The following is an 18918-nucleotide window of genomic DNA, read 5'->3' as shown; positions in this document are numbered from 1 at the left end:
TAATATATATATATATATATATATATATATATATACACACACACAGAATTTATTGTTCTTGTATTTTTTTTTTGTAGAAGTATAAGTGAATGTGATCATTTTAAAGCAAATGTTCTCATCTGTGTTTGTTTGCATTAATATTTTAGAAATATATATGTACACGGGTTTGGCCATATGTACTCATTACAGATTTATAGACACTGTTTCCTGTTTAGTAGTACTGCACAATGACTGTGCTTTACTGTTGCTCTCTTTGGGTCAGATCTGAAAACAATAGATTTGGTATAAGGTGTGGTTTTAAGTGGACAGAAGCCACTTTGAGAAAGGAATACAAATCTGCCCATCATTAAACAAATCTTTAGAACCTGACATTATTAATGTCTGGTGGCAGCAGTGCATGTGCAGTTATCTAAAGCCCCCACCATTTTTTTTGCTCTTGGTGTCCCATTGAGGAAATTTCCCCTCACTTCCTGTCCAAGAGATACAACAGAAAGTAAGCTCTCTCCAAAATGAAAGGAAATCAATTTTTCACTAGAACCCTCTATTCCTGCTCTGGTGACAACTTTAAAATGTTGGATTTACTCTTACTCTCCCAGTAAAAATGTTCACCAGCACAAAAAATGAGAGAATCTCTCCAACGTGGATGTGGAATGAAAACCTGGTAGGGTTTTAACGCATTCCCAATCTATTCAAAACTAAAAAAAAATTATATGCACTTTAAGGCAGGATGTTGATAATATTACCTAACAGGGAGCACTTCAATTTCTGTTCATAAAATACCCAAAAATATAGAGCAGCAGACAAGCAAAAAACTCAAAAATATTTATAGTAAATGTTATAGTAATATGTCAAAACATGTGTTTACTGAAATATACTATAGTTCTGCTTTAAAAGCTAATCTGTGATGGTTTTATTTTATTATATGTATATTATTTTTATAACTTTTATGTTTTACTAAAAATAGATAAGCATTTAATATATAACAAAGGGTTCCCAGAGCACTATGGGCATTTCAAAGAAACAACCCAGCAGAACAGCTTGCTGTTCAGCTCCCTTTGTCTGATTGAAACTTTGGGCCATCTGATACGGGAGGAATCACTGTTGTGATGACTCTTTGAAGTTGTTACATAAGGAATTGAAAATATTTACACAATTAATTTGTGTGATTATTCACTTATCTCATCACAAGTAGATGAAATAAGTAAACAGGGATTTGTTTTCACATGATTGGATACTTGAGGTGAATATTTATACAATTTAGTGCATGAATATTCTCAACTCTTTTTGTAATTTATTATTATTATTATACAGGATTTATATAGCGCCAACAGTTTGCTCAGCGCTTTACAATATAACGGGAGACAATACAGCAACAATACAGTTCAATACAAGAGGAATAGGAGGGCCCTGCTCCTTGGAGCTTACAATCTAGGAAATCAATCTTGTTGAGTTTTGTGAACAACAGGCCATTTACGCTAAAAAGTAATGATGTGAAAGGAGACTAGAACTCAAGTTGCCAGCTGGGAATAACATAACTTTTTATATGCAATGTTTCCTATTTACCTGAATAAAAAAAAGAAAAGAACAATGTTGTTGAAAATGTTTTTTTTCTTTTTAGTCCTGACCATAATAAAAAAAAGAGAATATGTCCAAAACCAACTGTACATACCTTTTAATAGCAAGACTGTTGTTTCTTTTGCAGGGTGCTGGAGAAAAAAGACCTTCCACCGATCTTGGTAAAAAACCCAAGAACCAGAAGAAGAAGAAGAAAAAGGACCCCAATGAGCCCCAGAAACCTGTCTCTGCCTATGCCCTATTTTTTAGGGATACTCAAGCAGCCATCAAAGGACAGAACCCTAATGCCACCTTTGGCGATGTGTCCAAGATTGTTGCATCAATGTGGGACAGCCTGGGGGAAGAACAAAAACAGGTAAGCTCTTCTAGATATAACCTACTGGAAATATTATAACTGAGGGAAATTAGAATCAAGTGCTGAGGAATGGACCATATATATGTGTATCAACCTTGGAGATACTACGAGGTCCCACAATAAGCATTGTATAATGCTTGAAGGGGGGGGGGGTGGAAAAGGGAACATTCCATTTCAGAGCAGAGAGGAGTACAATGATTTTGCCAAAATTAGACTCACATATTTTCTGCTTAGATAAAATTTGATTGACAAAATTATACTTATTGTATAAGAAAGCCTTCCCATGTTTCTTTAGTTTTTGTGCATTTTATTGTTACTGTACTATTTTTTCTCAGAAAAAAATGTCAAAAAAGTAAAATAAGAAATAGCTGACAAATGCACAAAAAAATAAAAACGCACAAAACAAAACCAACCCCCAAGGGACATTTGAAGCCGAGTTTACCCTCAAAAGTACCCTAAAATAAACTTTGTCTTTGAACATTATGGGGCCTTCTTTGAAAAAAGCTATTTGCCCTGCTGTTATTCTGGTCTGATTTTGTGAGTCAATGACCTAGATAGAAGAAAAATAGATATCAGGAAAGTCAAAAATCCTTATCTGAATGTTATTTTTGGGCAAGTGACTTAATTTATTGGTACCAAAAGGTCAGTGTGACAACCTTTAGTCTATATGTCATTAAATGAAACCTGCTCTAAAAGGAATACAGATGTTACCATTGTTGACCTTTTCCTTCTGAAAATGTTAGTTTCCTGGCTGTCTCTTTTAACAATACTTTGAGACGATCTTTTAGATTAAGAAAGTCAGAGTGAAGTCAGGACTACCGTTCTGCCTACTCGTTCCGAGCCATTGACCCATAAATTACCAAAACCACTTAATCAGCATGACAACTAAGAAGCGAGCACCAGTGGAAGATTTTATACTTCCTCATTACAGTTTTCTTTTAAAAGAAAAGATTCACTAATTCTTTGGTGTTTAATATAATGTAAAATGTGTGGATGATCCATTCATGAGGGTTCCTTCTTTCCAACAAAAATTGAAGAACCACTATCACAGAACATCAGGGGTCTCTATATTAGAAAACCAACCAATCAGCTGTTTGCACAATGCCAAAAGACACTATTGGGTTGATTTACTAAAATTGGAGAGTGTAAAATCTGGTGCAGCTCTGCATAAAAATTAATCGGTTTCCAGGTTTTTTGTCAAAGCTTAATTAAACAAGCTGAAGCTATAAGCTGATTGGCTACCATGCACGGTTGCACCTGATTGTGCACTCTACGGTTTTAGTAAATGAACCCCTACGAGGCTACCACTGCTCACAGCTGGCTTTCTTCATGATGATGCAGCCCAGTCAATTAAACCATTGAAGGCTAATAGATTTCTAGGTCTGAGTAGCGTCAGCTGAGTTGTGACAGCTGCCTGGTGGTTTAATTTAGGCAGGGAGACCTGTACTATTCAGCAACAAGGGGCCATTCTTATGGGTTTGCTACTTTCTGTTAAACGTTCTGTTTACATTTGAAAACATCTGAAAGTAATGTTAAACCTTGCATATATAGTTTTTTTTTAATCTCTTCTAGTTTTCACACACAAGGCATTGGATAAATAATAACATAATCAGCAAAGGGACAAGCAAGTAGTATACTCATCATTTATGATTCATATATGACAATTTGTGTTTATTGCAGGCCTACAAGAGGAAGACTGAAGCAGCAAAGAAAGAGTATTTAAAGGCCCTTGCAGCCTACAGGGCAAGCCTGGTTTCCAAGGTAAATGTCAGAAAGACTGCTATTCTTTACCCTACAGGACCTTCCCCTACAACACATACATTATAGAGATTAAGGGGCGGACTGACAACTCATGGGGCCCTCGGGCAATAGGGGATCATGGGGCCCCTGTGTCCTTGACCAAACTCAAAAAAGCCTATGAAAAAGGTACCAGGGGCATCTCATGGGGCCCCCTATTGACCCCGGGCCCTCGGGCAGTGCCTGAGTTTCCAAATGGTCAGTCCGCCCCTGATAGAGATATATATGTACAGTATATCTGGAACATGATCACAGATTATATAAGGCATCATAGTTTTTTATGGCCTTTAATGTTTTCAACAGGAAAATGCCTTTTTTGGGTGTTAATATTTGGATTTTTGCATTTGTTAACCATCAAATGTGTGCAAAATTGGACACACATGGGCTACTATCTTGTTTTTGATCTAAACAATCATTAACGTGTTAAAAAAACAAGCATTTAAGATGGTACTTCTGCGGGGTGATAAATGTGATTGGTACTTCCAAGGGGAGACATAGCATTTGGTTCTTTCAAGGGGTAGCAAATGTAATTGATGCTACCAATGGGTAACAAATGCTATTGGTACTTCCACAGGAGGCCTCGCCTTCCAGTGCAAGGTCAAGGCTATCATTGTGTATTTGCACATTTATAAAAATCTATACATTACAACATACAAATACAGTCTTTAATCATTTCAATGATTACATACGTATAATGTGAAAACAGAGTCTGATTTTATTTATTTGTCTTTGTTTAGAGCTACACTGACCAAGGAGAAGCCAAGAATTCTCAACCCAATCAGCCCTCCAAAATGATTCTCCCAAAACAATCCATGTATAACCTGCCCCCACAGCCCTCTTCCGCCTACCCTGGCCTTGCCTCTTTTCTGTCCCCAGCTGAATTGCCAAGTTATCGTGGCCACCCTCACCCCAGCCTTTCCCGAACCCTCAATGCCAAATCAATGTTGCCCAGCCTTAGTGCCTCTCCTCCGCCCCCTTTCCAGATTAGTCCTCCCCTCCACCAGCACTTGCGCCACCCTCCCAGCTCTCTCCTCAATCAGTCTCTGAATATGCAGCAAGTACCACAACCTTCCATCCTCCCCCCCTCCATTGGACTACAGTCACCGATGAGCTCATCTCCCACAGGTCAACAGGTGAGACTAAAGATGTTTATGCTTATTCATTTTGACTAGAAACCATCCATGTTCTATCTGCCGTTTTCTAGTTGTTTTAGGCAACATAACCACTTTTTAATTTCTTGTTTTTATTATAATATACATATGCAATACATGTCTTTTGGAATCTATAAATTCTTCGTTATTGCTTCACCATTCTTTAATTTACTATTTTTTACTAGTATATGCTTACATTTTGCAAACTGAAAATAACAACTATTCTTTACTTCTTGCCAGTAAACTGGGCCACTTGCCACATTACTGGGCCCCTGTAAGGGACCGCCCGGCGGTACTACTAGCACTCCACTGAATAGGCGTCCCCAGCGCACGGAGTCTAAGTCCCAGGGTGCTTGTTCACCAGAGCCCCTGATGGTGGGGATGGACTTGGAGCTTCCTGAGACCAGGTCGTGGCTACTGGGTGCGCCCGTCAGTGGTAGCAGTATGCGCAAGGGGCTCCCACGGGGAAGAGTCTGATGTGAGGAGGTCAGAAGACCCCGCTGCACGGGATGGATGGATGGATGAGCAAGGTCAGACGGGCCGGGTCGGTAACAGAGAGGGCGGCAAGGTACAAGGCAGCGGGCATAGAATGGTCGGGTCACACGCCAGGTCAGCAACAGCAGGTCAAATCCAATAGGGGGCATTCAGGAGAGAGGTCAGGCAAAGCAAGGGTCAGAATAGGAGAAACAGCAAGGTCAGGTACAATCCGGGTCAATAACTTACAGGGTACAGGTTCACAGGATTCAGGATGCAGGAAAGACCAGAAGGCACTGAATGACAGCTCAGGGTCGTTTAAATATCCCGCCCTGCGCTGCCATTGGTGCCCAGCGGGCGGCCGCGGCTTCTACTGCGCATGCGCGAACTCGAACGCCGCGGCCGGCCCGGAACCAGTGCTCGAGTCCCTGCGCCGGGCGGCATACTGCGCCTGCGCCGGGACCAACGCGGCGGGGATTGAGGGGATCCCTGACATTGCCCCCCCCCTACGGGCAACCTCCGGATGCCCACCCGATCTCTCCACCACGGGTGATCGCGAAAGAACCTCCGGACAAGTCTGGGTGCATGGACATTATGGGCTGGTTCCCAAGAATTGTCCTCAGGACCATAGCCCTTCCATTTGATAAGGAATTGGGTCTGGCCTCCCCTCCTTCGACACTTCAGGATTGTTTCAACCTCGAACTCTTCTTCTCCTTCGACCGTTACCGCTTCCGGGGGTCTAGATTCCCGGTCAGGGAAGGCATCTGGGACCACAGGCTTCAGAAGGGACACATGAAAGACCGGGTGGATCTTGAGCGTGTCAGGGAGGGCGAGTTCGTAGGCTACTTCGTTAACCATCCGTTTAATGCAGAAGGGGCCTATAAATTTGGGTCCCAATTTCTTTGACGGGCAAAGCATCTTTAGATTGGACGTCGCCAGCCAAACCTTCTCCCCAGGCCGCAATACCAGATCTCCTCTCCGTTTCCTGTTGAATGTTTTCCTGTAGTCTTCCTGGGCCCGACTGATGGCCACTTGAAGCTTCTTATTGTTCGCAGCGAAGAACGTTACCACATCATGTGTTGCTGGTACTGGGCATTCCGACACCAAATCTGGTGAAAGCCATAGTTGGCAAAGAACGGGGACTGCCCTGTTGCTGAGTGGCGGGCGTTGTTATACGCAAATTCCGCTAAAGGAAGAAGTGGCAGCCAGTCATCTTGAGTAAACGAGGTATAGCATCTTAAGTATTGCTCCAAGGTCTGATTGTTCCTTTCGGTTTGACCGTTAGTTTGAGGGTGGAACGCAGAGGAGAGAGATAATTTGATGTCCAAGGCTTTGCACAATGCCCTCCAGAATCTGGACGTGAACTGGACCCCTCGGTCCGAGACAATGTCTTCAGGGACCCCATGTAACCTGACTACCTCACGAATGAAGACTTGCGCGGTCTCGGCCGCCGAGGGGGTTTTCTTCAACGGGATGAAGTGGGCCATCTTGGACAAGCGGTCCACGACTACCAGGATTGCCGTGTGGTCTCGGGATGGCGGAAGCTCGACTATAAAGTCTAGTGAAATCTTTTGCCAAGGCCGTTCAGGAATAGGTAAGGGTCGCAGCAGACCCCAAACCTTGTTTCTTGCTGGCTTGTTCTTCTGGCAGGTGACACAGGACCTGACATAGCCTTTACAATCCTTAGCCATGTCTGGCCACCAGAATGAGCGTCGGAGAAGTTCCAGGGTCTTTTCTGGGCCAAAGTGCCCCGCCATTGGGTGGTCGTGGCAATGCCCCAAGACCAGGGTTCGGGTTTCTTCCGGCACCACAATTCGGTCATCCCTCCATAGGAGTCCCCCCTTGTTCCGGAGCGGCCCTCCGCCTGAGGTAGAGAAGTTTGTGGATGCCTCCATTAGCCTGGAACGAAGATCCGACTGAAGGACCAAGAAGTTACCCGAGGACAGGATGGTGTCAGGTACTGGGGTCTCCTTGGCGTCTTCGTACATCCGTGATAACGCATCCGGCTTAGTGTTCTTTGATCCCGGCCGGTACGTAATATGGAAGTTGAATCTCGAAAAGAATAGTGCCCATCTCGCCTGTCGCGGGCGTAGACGCTTGGCGGTTCTCAGATACTCTAGGTTCTTGTGGTCAGTAAATATTAAGATGGGGTGCACCGCACCTTCCAGCAGGTACCTCCATTCCTCTAACGCCGTTTTGATCGCCAGTAGCTCTCGATCACCGATATCATAGTTCTTCTCCGCTGGGGTCAGCTTCCGTGAGAAGAACGCTACAGGGTGGAGCAGTTCCTTGGTGCCTTTTCGTTGGGAGAGGATGGAGCCTACCGCATTCTCCGATGCATCTACCTCCACGATATAGGGCAGAGCGGCGTCTGGGTGACCCAAAATGGGTGCCGAAGTGAACAGCTTCTTTAAGACTTCGAAAGCTCCCTGCGCTTCTGGTGTCCATCTGAATCGGGTTCCTAGCTTGGTTAGCTGAGTAATGGGGGAGACCAGACCCGAGAAGTTCTTGATGAACTTCCGGTAAAAATTTGCAAAGCCGATGAATCGTTGGACGCCTTTCCTATCTGTGGGTTCAGGCCAATCCAGTATTGCAGCGACCTTCTGGGGATCCATCGCGACCCCCGCGGTGGAGATAATCAGGCCCAAGAAGGCAATGCTGGATTGTTCAAAACAACATTTTTCTGCCTTGGCGTACAACCCATGCTGCCGCAACCGCCCCAATACTTTTGCTACATGTATTCTGTGTTCCCCCAAAGACGGGGAAAAAATCAGAATGTCGTCTAAATAAACGATCACGAAGACGTCCAGAAAGTCCCTAAAAATATCGTTTACAAAGTGTTGAAAAGTGGCCGGAGCATTGCACAACCCGAACGGCATGACCAGATATTCAAAATGACCGAAGCGGGTGCGGAAGGCCGTCTTCCACTCGTCCCCCTCCCTTATGCGAATCAAGTTGTACGCCCCCCTCAGATCCAGCTTGGTAAAAACCACTGCTGACTTTAAGCTTTGGAACAGCTCAGGTACTAATGGTAGTGGGTAACGGTTTTTTATCGTGACCCTGTTCAATTCCCTGTAATCGATACATGGCCTTAAGGTTTTGTCCTTCTTTTCAACAAAGAAGATTCCCGCCCCCGCCGGTGAGGTGGAGTGACGGATGAACCCCTTCTGGAGGCTGTCCTCGATATATTCCTTTAGGGCCCCCAATTCGGGCTCTGAAAGGGGGAAGATTCGCCCAAAAGGAATTTCTGAGCCGGGTAACAGGTCAATGGGGCAGTCATAAGGGCGGTGGGGGGGTAGAGTATCAGCTCCCCGTTTGCTGAACACGTCTAAAAACCCATGGTAGACCGCAGGGATTACTTGTTTTAGTTCCGCTTCCCCCTCAGAGCACAGGAGGATTTGGGGGGCCCCCGGGCCCGAAGTGCGGCAGTATATCCGACAGTATGGGGAAGGGAACGTGATTACTCCGGTCGCCCAGTCAATCTGGGGGTTATGGGCCCGTAACCATGGGAGCCCCAGAATGACTGGGAAGAGGGGTGAAGCTATAGCATCCAGGCGGAGGAATTCCTGGTGCTGGCCGGCAATGACAGTGGTGATGGAGGGGGTTTCCTGGTTCACTACTCCCGATTTTATTCGGGAACCGTCGGCCAAATAAATATTGAACCCCTTCTGTTTCAATTGAAGGGGAATACCCTGCTGGTGAGCAAAATTAATATCCATGAAGCAGCTGCATGCCCCAGAGTCAATTATGGCCGATACTTCCACGGTCCTTTCTGGAAGCTGAAAGGAAAGGGGTACCACTAAGTATTGGGATGGACCAACATTGCCAATGGATAAGGAAGAAGAGGTGCACTTACTCAGTTTCTGCGGGCAGGAACGCGCCATATGACCAGCTTCGCCACAATAGAGGCACAGGTTCTGGGATCGTCTGCGCAGATGTTCCTCTGGGGATAGTTTAGGCCGTGCCAGGCCGAGCTGCATGGGTTCGGGGTTGTCTCCAGGTGGCCGGTTTTGGACGACTGGCCTAGGTGTTTGACTGGGACCCTGAAATGATCCCCAGGGATTTCCATGACCCTGGCCGGACCTCTCAAACCTGCGTTCCCGCAGTCTACGGTCAATTTTGATGGTCAGTGCTATTAAGTCCTCTAAAGTCTCAGGTACCTCCACCCGGGCGAGCTCGTCTTTCAGGCCATCTGATAGGCCAATACGGAACTGATGCAGGAGTGCGAACTCGTTCCAGCGAGTATCCCCCATCCATCGCCTAAAATCAGCTGCGTACTCCTCCGCCGCTCGGCGGCCTTGCCGGAGCGTGTACAGAGTAGCTTCAGCAGAAGCTGCCCGCTGTGGGTCATCATACAGGATGGCCATAGCATCAAAAAAACTGTCAACCGAACTGAGGTGAGGGTCGTTTTTTCCCCGTAACCGATGGGCCCAGTCTTGGGGTTCACCCTGCAGGAGGGAGATGACGAACCCCACCTTCACGGATTCAGTCACGAAGGTTCGGGGTTGTAGCTCAAAATAGAGGAGGCAGGACTCGCGGAATGATCTAAAACGTGTGCGGTCCCCGTAAAAACGTTCCGGTAAGGGTACTCGGGGGTCGGCCGCCGGGAGTGGTGCGGATGCCCCAGACACCAGCACAGGGGCTGCTACAGCTGGAGATGTGGTGACCGCGGCCTGTGGGGCGGGAGCGGATATAGTGCAGGCCTGGAATTGAGTTTCAATCCGCTGACATCTATCCTGCAGGGCCGATACGGTCTGAGTCAAATTGGACAGGTGCCTGCAGATCTCCTCCAGCGGAGATGGACCTCCTCTAGACTCAGTCATGGCCTTCTGGTACTGTAAGGGACCGCCCGGCGGTACTACTAGCACTCCACTGAATAGGCGTCCCCAGCGCACGGAGTCTAAGTCCCAGGGTGCTTGTTCACCAGAGCCCCTGATGGTGGGGATGGACTTGGAGCTTCCTGAGACCAGGTCGTGGCTACTGGGTGCGCCCGTCAGTGGTAGCAGTATGCGCAAGGGGCTCCCACGGGGAAGAGTCTGATGTGAGGAGGTCAGAAGACCCCGCTGCACGGGATGGATGGATGAGCAAGGTCAGACGGGCCGGGTCGGTAACAGAGAGGGCGGCAAGGTACAAGGCAGCGGGCATAGAATGGTCGGGTCACACGCCAGGTCAGCAACAGCAGGTCAAATCCAATAGGGGGCATTCAGGAGAGAGGTCAGGCAAAGCAAGGGTCAGAATAGGAGAAACAGCAAGGTCAGGTACAATCCGGGTCAATAACTTACAGGGTACAGGTTCACAGGATTCAGGATGCAGGAAAGACCAGAAGGCACTGAATGACAGCTCAGGGTCGTTTAAATATCCCGCCCTGCGCTGCCATTGGTGCCCAGCGGGCGGCCGCGGCTTCTACTGCGCATGCGCGAACTCGAACGCCGCGGCCGGCCCGGAACCAGTGCTCGAGTCCCTGCGCCGGGCGGCATACTGCGCCTGCGCCGGGACCAACGCGGCGGGGATCGAGGGGATCCCTGACATTGCCCCCCTTATAGCATGGACTTTAAACTAGCCAAGTTGGTCCAAATTTTGTTTACCTAGTGGCTACTGTTTAAGAAATTATGACTTTTCAGCTGTCCTATTGATAATTCGTATCAGTGTCCATTGCCACATGTGTAGTTCTGCACATATGTGGTCCCCATTATAGAGTTGGTGGACCCACATTTTAGGCCTAGGTGGGTTCTGATGGATTCAGTCACCTACTGCCTTGTTAAAACTACTGGGCACTCCAAAGGTAATATCCCTGTACCATACTTCCCAGTTGTGTTCCTGAAAACCTTAGACACTCTTGCTCCCAACACTTCCCTCTCTGTTAAATTTTTCAGCATTTAAAAAAAAAAAAATAGTGTGACCTTGTATTTACTATGGTAGACCTGTGAGTCAAAGCACAAAGATATCACCATCAAAGTCCTTGAGGAATATAGGAAACTATGGGGTGGTATAACCCTTCTAAATCCAGCATCTTCTATAAAACAAAAAAATTAGCTGTCATATCTGTATGATGTAATTATTCACATATCCATCTGCTACAATGGAGTTAGGCCAAACAAATAGTTCTCGTCATATTATTTCATTTTGGTTTGTAGAACTTACTGTCTGGTGCAACAGACCATAATTGTCTTTTTCGCAATTGTCCCCAGGACTTCTCACATCTCCCGTCAGAATTTCCAAGCAATGTTGGCCCACGATCCCCAGCCTCCTCCAATCCTCCAGGAAGCACAGAGTGGGACAATGAGTATCCCAGTAGAGAGTGTGGTATCAATCACTGCAAGTGAGTATTCAATATTCACTATTTGTCTATAACAAGTTTCAGAAATCTTTTAAATAGACGGTTCTTCAGATTTTTGTTTGTTTCCCACTTCGCAATGTACAGCTTACTTACACCACAAGAGCAGATGTTTAAATTCAAAACACAAAACACAGTGAAGAACTGTAAAACCCTGTGCAGTGATGGACAGAATGTCCTAATGGTTGCTAAATGCATAATATTTTCATTTGATACTTTTTCAATATCCACCTTGACCACTGGCATTCCAATTGTACAGTATATTACATTGCCTCCTATGACTCCCAACACTGCCCTGTCTTTAGGGTCTACAGCCTTAAACCATGTCTAATCTTACTACTAAGTACTTAGGATGTGAAAGTGTTGTCTTAGGCCAGTAATGGCGAACGTTTTAGAGACCGAGTACCCAAACTGCAACCCAAAACTCACTTATTTATTGCAAAGTGCCAATACTGCAATTAAACCTGAATACTGAGGTTTTAGTTTAGAAAAAACAACCCATAAATTAACATATTTTGTCTTAAAAGAAAAACACAATAATGGAGCTTCCACTCACCACCAACACAAGGGAGTATAGTTCCACTGATCACCAGCACAAAGGGGCAAAGTTCCACTGATCATCAGCACAAGGGGGCAAAGTTCCACTGTTCACCAGAACAAAGGGGTAAAGTTCCACTGAGCACCAGCACAAGGGGGCAAAGTTCCTCTAACCACCAGCACAACGGGGCAAAGTTCCCCTGACAACCAGCACAACGGGGCAAAGTTCCACTGATCACCAGCACAAGGGGGCAAAGTTCCACTGACCACCAGCACAACGGGACAAAGTTCCACTGACCATCAGCACAACGGGGCAAAGTTCCACTGATCACCAGCACAAGGAGGCAAAGTTCCACTGATCACCAGCACAACGGGGCAAAGTTCCACTGACCACCAGCACAAAGGGGCAAAGTTCCACTGACCACCAGCACAAGGGGGCAAAGTTCCACTGACCACCAGCACAAGGGGACAAAGTTCCACTGACCACCAGCACAAGCTAAAATCTTGTGTTAATAAAAATAAATTTATTAAAACTCACAGCCAGTCCAATATATATATCCTTGGCAGGGCACTGACTAGCCATGCGAAAGCTCGGACGAGTCGTGGCTAATGAGTCGTGGCTTGTGACGTCATTGCTTGGCACCGTTACTCCTTTCTGGTCATGAGCATGGCCCCTATGTGCACTGTTATCCGATAGTCCGCTGCTGGGGCGATGCTGGGGCAACTTGGCTCACGTGCCAACAGAGAGGTCTCTGTGTGCCCGCTGCTGTACGCATGCGATAGGTTTGCCACCACTGTCTTAGGCTATGCACTATGACACTAAGCCTTGTGGTCTATAAGCAGAAGACAGAAGGTGAGAGACCAAAAAAGCATTCTTACCTCATGGTGAGAACGACTCTGGTTATAAGCATAATATATACAGTATATTTTCCTTACAAGCCCCAGTAGCAAGGAAAGTTTACTCTTTGACCCCCTGATCCCCACACCACCACTGGCCCCTTTCCTGTACATATTTACCTAACTAGTATGATAGCCTCTTCTTTTTACTGCAGCTACCTTAATTGGCAATTACAATTAAGAAAAAGATTTCTTCGGTCAAAGTTTATAGATTGATTTATGAAAAGAGAAATGAAACCTAGTGCAAAGTGGATGCCCAAAGCAATAAATCAAGTTCATCTTTCATAAAAAAAAATAAAGCAATCTGACTGGCTGCTAAGCAAAACACATCTGTTTTTGCTTTCGTATTCCTAAATCAGACCCATTATACATTGAAGAATGGGAGGGCAATGGTAATGGAGACAAAAAAAAAATTGCAAAATGCAATGTAAGGTCTAATTATATGGTCTGATTTAGCAGTGAGCTACTAACATATTTAAAAAAAAAAACTCCAGCCACCTCGGTTTCTGTTCCAGCTGCCCTTTTCACTGCGTGTCTCCAAATTTTCATTGATGGGCATTTCAGCGGGCACTCTACCTGTCTGCAGATGTCCAGCCACCCATAAGACTCACTGTCTTAGACCATCTTGACGTGCCCTCTGGGTTCCAGGAGGTGTCAGTCACAGCTGGTGTTTCCTATATGGTGCTTACAACTTCCACAGAGCCAGATTCATCTGGCTGGGAAAGAATTACTGCAGAGCCTGCCCCCGACCTGAGCACAGCAAATGCTACCTAGGGCTCAGGAACTGCAGCTAACAGTGTGTGCTGTAGGTTACTATGTTGCTCTGTTTTTGAGCGCTGTTTCTTGGTGAGTAGGACTAAATTGCTGTGTTTATTGTATTTGGTGAACATGTGTGCTGAATTTTTCGCCTGTACAAGAACAGTAAGGGATATGGAGGGGGAGCTCAGACTAGTGCAGCCTTTCTAAACCGTTTCAACACAAAGAAAACCTTGAAATAACTTTCCGGTCTCAGGGAATCCCTGCTAAAGTTTACTATATCTAAAACATGATACATTAGAGTGCTCCCTACAATTGTGGTCATTGGTGAGAATTACCCCTTACAGATGTCTACAATATTAATGATGTCCGTGGGAACTTATCTGAGAGGCAGAATTTGCTCATGGTTCAAGGAACCCCTACCAACCTCTGGAGGAACCCTAAGGTTCCATGGAACTCTGGTTGAGAAACCCTGGGCTAGGGTCTTTACATTGTGATCTGCACTGCAAATACATGTTCCCCACACATGGCTAATGTGTAAGGTAAAGTCCACAGACTTGGAAAAATCAGTGTGAATGGATAGAAAACTGGCTAAAAGATCGTATTCAGAGAGTAGTGGTTAATGATTCATAATCTGAATGGTCTAGGGTTGGCAGTGGTGTACCCCAAGGTTCAGTGTTGGGACCCTTACTTTTTAATACATTTATAAATTATACTGTATAGGATCTTAGATTAAAAATCCAATTACAGTGACACCAAGCTTCATTTTTTTTTAATTAAAAAAAACTGTCATACTTACCTGCTCAGTGCAGTAGTATTGCACACAGCTGTCCTGATCCTCTTCATTTCAGGTCAACTGCTGGCACTCTGGCACCTCCCCCTTGAGCAGTGCCCCCAGAAAAAGCTTCTTTCCCTGGGGGCACCGCTATGTGCTTGCTCCTGAGCCGTTGCTCTATACATCCATACAGTGGCGTATTTAGGTTTTGTGCTGCCCTAGGCAACACAAAAATCGTCTGCCCCCACAGACACTGACCAACACCCTGCCCCTTCCTCCTCCCATGAAGAAAGCCTGTCATTGACCAACAGCACCCCTGCCCCCCACCTGGGAGAGCCTTCCACTACTTTCCCCCCCACCCAGCGATAGAGAGAAAGACACTCATCTTTACAGCTCTGGACATCCCCAGGAACGAGAGTTAGGCTCTACATACACCATCAAGCAGCCCGCAGCCTCTCTCGGATCCCACCTGGTTCCCATGACGCGCGTGTCCCTTCTTTCATCCCTTCTTCTGGGGGAAGGTGCTGCCCCCCTGAAAAATGCGCCCTAGGCAAGTGCTTTGTTTGCCTTGTGGTAAATACGCCCCTGCGTCCACATAACACATTGAACCATGACTCGGCAATGCCCCTCCAGTTCTTTCCTCCTTGGCTCACTGGCTGTGATTTACAGTCAATGAGGAGGGAGAGTCTCCATACAGGCGAGGCTATTGTAAACATTGCTGTATCAGGGGGGCATCAGGTATGGATTGGGGGGAGAAGCACTGCATACAGAAGGCTTTTTACCTTTACGTATAGAATGCTTGAAGGTAAAAAAACCTTGAGCCTTTAGAATCTTTTTAAGGTCATCACAGAGGACAAGGGGGCACTCTACATCTGGAGGAAAGAAAGGAAAGGAGATTTAATCTCCAAATACGGAAAGGCTTTTTTACAGTAAGAGATGTGTTTGGAATAGACCCACTCAAGAGCTGGTTCTAGTCAGTTCAGTAGATTGATTTAAAAAAAGGCCTGGATTCTTTCCTAAATGCACACAATATAATTGGATTCTAATATTTAAAGGTAAAGTTGAACCAGGGAATATGTGATTCTTCTGGCAGTATCAGGAAGGATTTTTTTCCCCCTGCTGGAAATACGATCATGCTTTGCTGGGGGTGTTTTTTGCCTTCTCCTGGATCAACTGTGGGTATTGGATTGTGCATATGGAATTGTATCATTTTTTTTTCCTTTTTATTGGTTGAACTAGATAGACTTTTGTCTTTTTTCAACCAGACTATGTAACTATGTAACTATGTAACACACAGCATCTGGTTTAGTGTCTTGCACTGTTCACGTTTAAGTAAAAGGTGTATGTATTAGATGAGCCTTTCTCAACCAGGGTGCCCAAGCACTCTGCGGTGCCTTGAGGTTTCTTCAGGGGTGCCTTGGCAAAATGTCTACAAATTGCCCAATATGTGTATACAAGCCAACGGGTGAAACAAGTCTGCCTTTTAGTTACACAAAGCCACAGGTTTTCGTTGTGTACCATTACGACTTTCTAGCCGCTGGCATCCTGACAGCCAATTACATCAGCCAATTACAGTATCCTAGTTTTACCCTCCCCTGTTCCTCTCCATCAGTCCTGGGGTCACATCAGCTCAGTGATGGAGAAAAATTGCGGGAGAAGGGAAACATTGGAATACTAGTCACTATCATTGTACAAAAGTGTATTTGCTGTGGAAGAATTAATCACCACTATTAGAATCATTTTTCACATTTTATAATGGGGTGCCTCAAGGCTGTCCATAATTTTAAAGGGTGCCTTGACTGAGACAAGGTTGAGAAATACTGTATTAGATTAGATAGGCTATTATGTCTATACAATGTTGCTATCTTGCCTCCACGTTCCTGTGACAGCAGTTGTGCAAGGTGTGTGAATATGACAGTGCAATTCAAAATGCACCAAACTGGGTCCTTGTGCACTCAGTAATCAGCACTTAGCAGCACCATCACAGAGAACTATAGTAGTGGGGCAGAAAGCAGCATTTTCATGGAGTGAAAAAAGAGATTTTATAGTACTTCAGACCAGAACTCACTCCGAAACAGTGGCGTCCCAAGGCAGGTGCGGGTGACACCTACTGCACGGGGTGACACTGGACCCGCTCCACGAAAAGGTAAGTTGTAAAGCAAGCCATTGATCCTGTGGGGATTGTTGGCTTTCTTTACAACTTACCTTTTCGTGGAGCGGGTCCAGAGTCACCCCATATAGGTTGCATGCTGACGATCCCTGAAGGATGGATCGGATCTGTGGATTGTGGAGCATAATGGATCGGACTCCCCCCCATATAGGTTGCATGTCGACGATCCCCGCAGGATGGATCGGATCTGCGGAATGGGGAGCATAATCGATCGGACTCTGATCCATTATGCTCAATCCGCAGATCCGAACCATCCTGTGGGGATCGTCAGCATGCAACATATGGGAGGTGATACCGGACACGCTCCACAAAAAAGTAAGTTGTAAAGAAAACTGATGATCCCCGCAGAATGGATTGGATCTGCAGATTGGGGAGCATAATAGATCGGAGTCCGATCCATTATGCTTAATCCACAGATCCAATCCATTCTGTGGGGATCGTCGGAGGGGCTGTCACCAAGTGTTACTGCACCGGGTGACACCAACCCTAGGAAAGCCCTTGCTCCAAAATCATATTTAGCTATCTGGGACTCTGAAAGGTAAGAGATTTCAATTGGGCTTTAATTCTCCAGCATCTATCAAAACTCTAAATTTCTATCCAACTGATCTGCACTTTTAACATTTTTTTTTTCGAAACTGTTTCTAAGCTTTGTGCTCGTTTGTTTCAGTTCTCTGCCAGGGGACAAGCCACTCTACCTCACCTAGAACCACAGACGTACTTGCAAATGAAGGCTGAAGGAATGGACATTTCAGAGAGTCTAAAAGCACTGGACATATAGAACAAGAATGGCATGGTCACCAAGACAAGCAGACTTAAGTGGTTGTTTCTTCTTAAGCCTCTGAAAAGCGGCTTTGTTTGCAGACGTGTACTTGGTGAAGCAAGCAGCCAAACCCCCGTAACTTGTAGAGATCAAAATGGACACCTCTTACTGCCTCCTTATTTGTTACGGAAAGCATGAAGATGAATAGTCTGTGAGAGGGGGACTTCCCTTTCAGAGCTCATCTGGGCATATGTAAAGAGGTTTGTGAATATTGTAAATTTGATATTTCCCCACCTCCCCCCCCCCCCACCAAAACAAATACTGGTTTGTATAAGGGGGGCAGTGACAAATACCTAAATAAATTGTGCAAATATACAAAAAAAAAAATCTGAAAATACAATGTGATAAAAAATAAAGAAAAATGTAATTTGTTGAATAGTTGTAAGTAGATTTATCATGTGGTTTAGGACTGTGCTAAAGACATCTTTACAATTTTCTTTTGTGTATAGAAATTAAAAGGCGTAGCTTACTTTATAGTAAAGGCATTTTATATTAATTGTAGCACATTTTTTTAGTTATACATAGGATGTGTAAAATACTGCCAAATGTTTTTTTTCCTTATGTTTTATTTTTACAGCAAGAAAATAATTTCTATCTGTGCTGAGTCATGAAGTTATTCTATTTTTTTTCAGTCATTATTTCACCTTATTCTAAATGTTGACAATTTTATTTATGGGAAGAAAAGAAAATACAAAATGGATTTCTGATTTAATAATAAAACTGCTTTTTTTATGTTTGGATCTGTGCTGTCCTGTCCTGGGCAGTCAAAATATTAATTTTGTTTCACGATTGCTTATTTGATTTTTCTTTTTATTAAAACATTTGAAAAAGTGGCGCCACATTGGAGTTCTTATTTTGTCTTTTTATTATTTTATTGGCATTGCAAACAAAAATAAAATCATTGAAACAAAACCATACAGCATTATAAAAGAAATAAAAGAAAAAAAAAAGAAAATAAATTTTAGGAAATAATTAAAGTGTACTAAAGTTACATTACCCAAATTCACCCCCAAACCTTCCTCTCCCTTTAGATTATGTCCCAGCCTTTCCTTTGTAGTGAGGAACATCATTTATTACTCCCTGTGACATCATAAAGCTTGTAAAATTATTGCAAACTCAGTTTCTATTATTGTTGGCATGTTTTCAGAACTAAATCTTTTTTTTTTACCAAACTATGATATATATATTTGAAAATTGATCAGTCCTGTTGTGCTGACTGCCTATCTAATTTCCTGAGGCCCAAAAATGGCAGGTTAGCACAACACCCCCAAAATGTC

At 44.8% G+C, this 18918-nt stretch overlaps 1 protein-coding gene across 3 annotated transcripts in view; it reads left to right on the top strand.

Annotated features, from left to right (window-relative positions):
* The window catches only part of TOX2 (TOX high mobility group box family member 2), a 219524-nt gene extending 201044 nt beyond the window's left edge, over positions 1 to 18480 (top strand). For all 3 annotated transcript variants that reach the window (XM_089673241.1, XM_089673239.1, XM_089673240.1), the window contains 5 exons: positions 1703 to 1930; positions 3611 to 3691; positions 4465 to 4860; positions 11541 to 11671; positions 17489 to 18480. In XM_089673241.1, the coding sequence (XP_089529367.1) occupies positions 1703 to 1930; positions 3611 to 3691; positions 4465 to 4860; positions 11541 to 11671; positions 17489 to 17525 (873 nt within the window). In that variant the 3' untranslated portion in view covers positions 17526 to 18480. The remainder of the gene's footprint in view (positions 1 to 1702; positions 1931 to 3610; positions 3692 to 4464; positions 4861 to 11540; positions 11672 to 17488) is intronic.
* The last annotated feature ends 438 nt before the right edge of the window (positions 18481 to 18918 follow it).

Source organism: Staurois parvus, unplaced genomic scaffold (assembly GCF_062004578.1).
Source record: "Staurois parvus isolate SC_StPar_1 unplaced genomic scaffold, SC_StPar_1.0 ptg000137l, whole genome shotgun sequence".
NCBI lineage: Eukaryota > Metazoa > Chordata > Amphibia > Anura > Ranidae > Staurois > Staurois parvus.
This window is presented reverse-complemented; position numbering and strand designations above follow the sequence as displayed.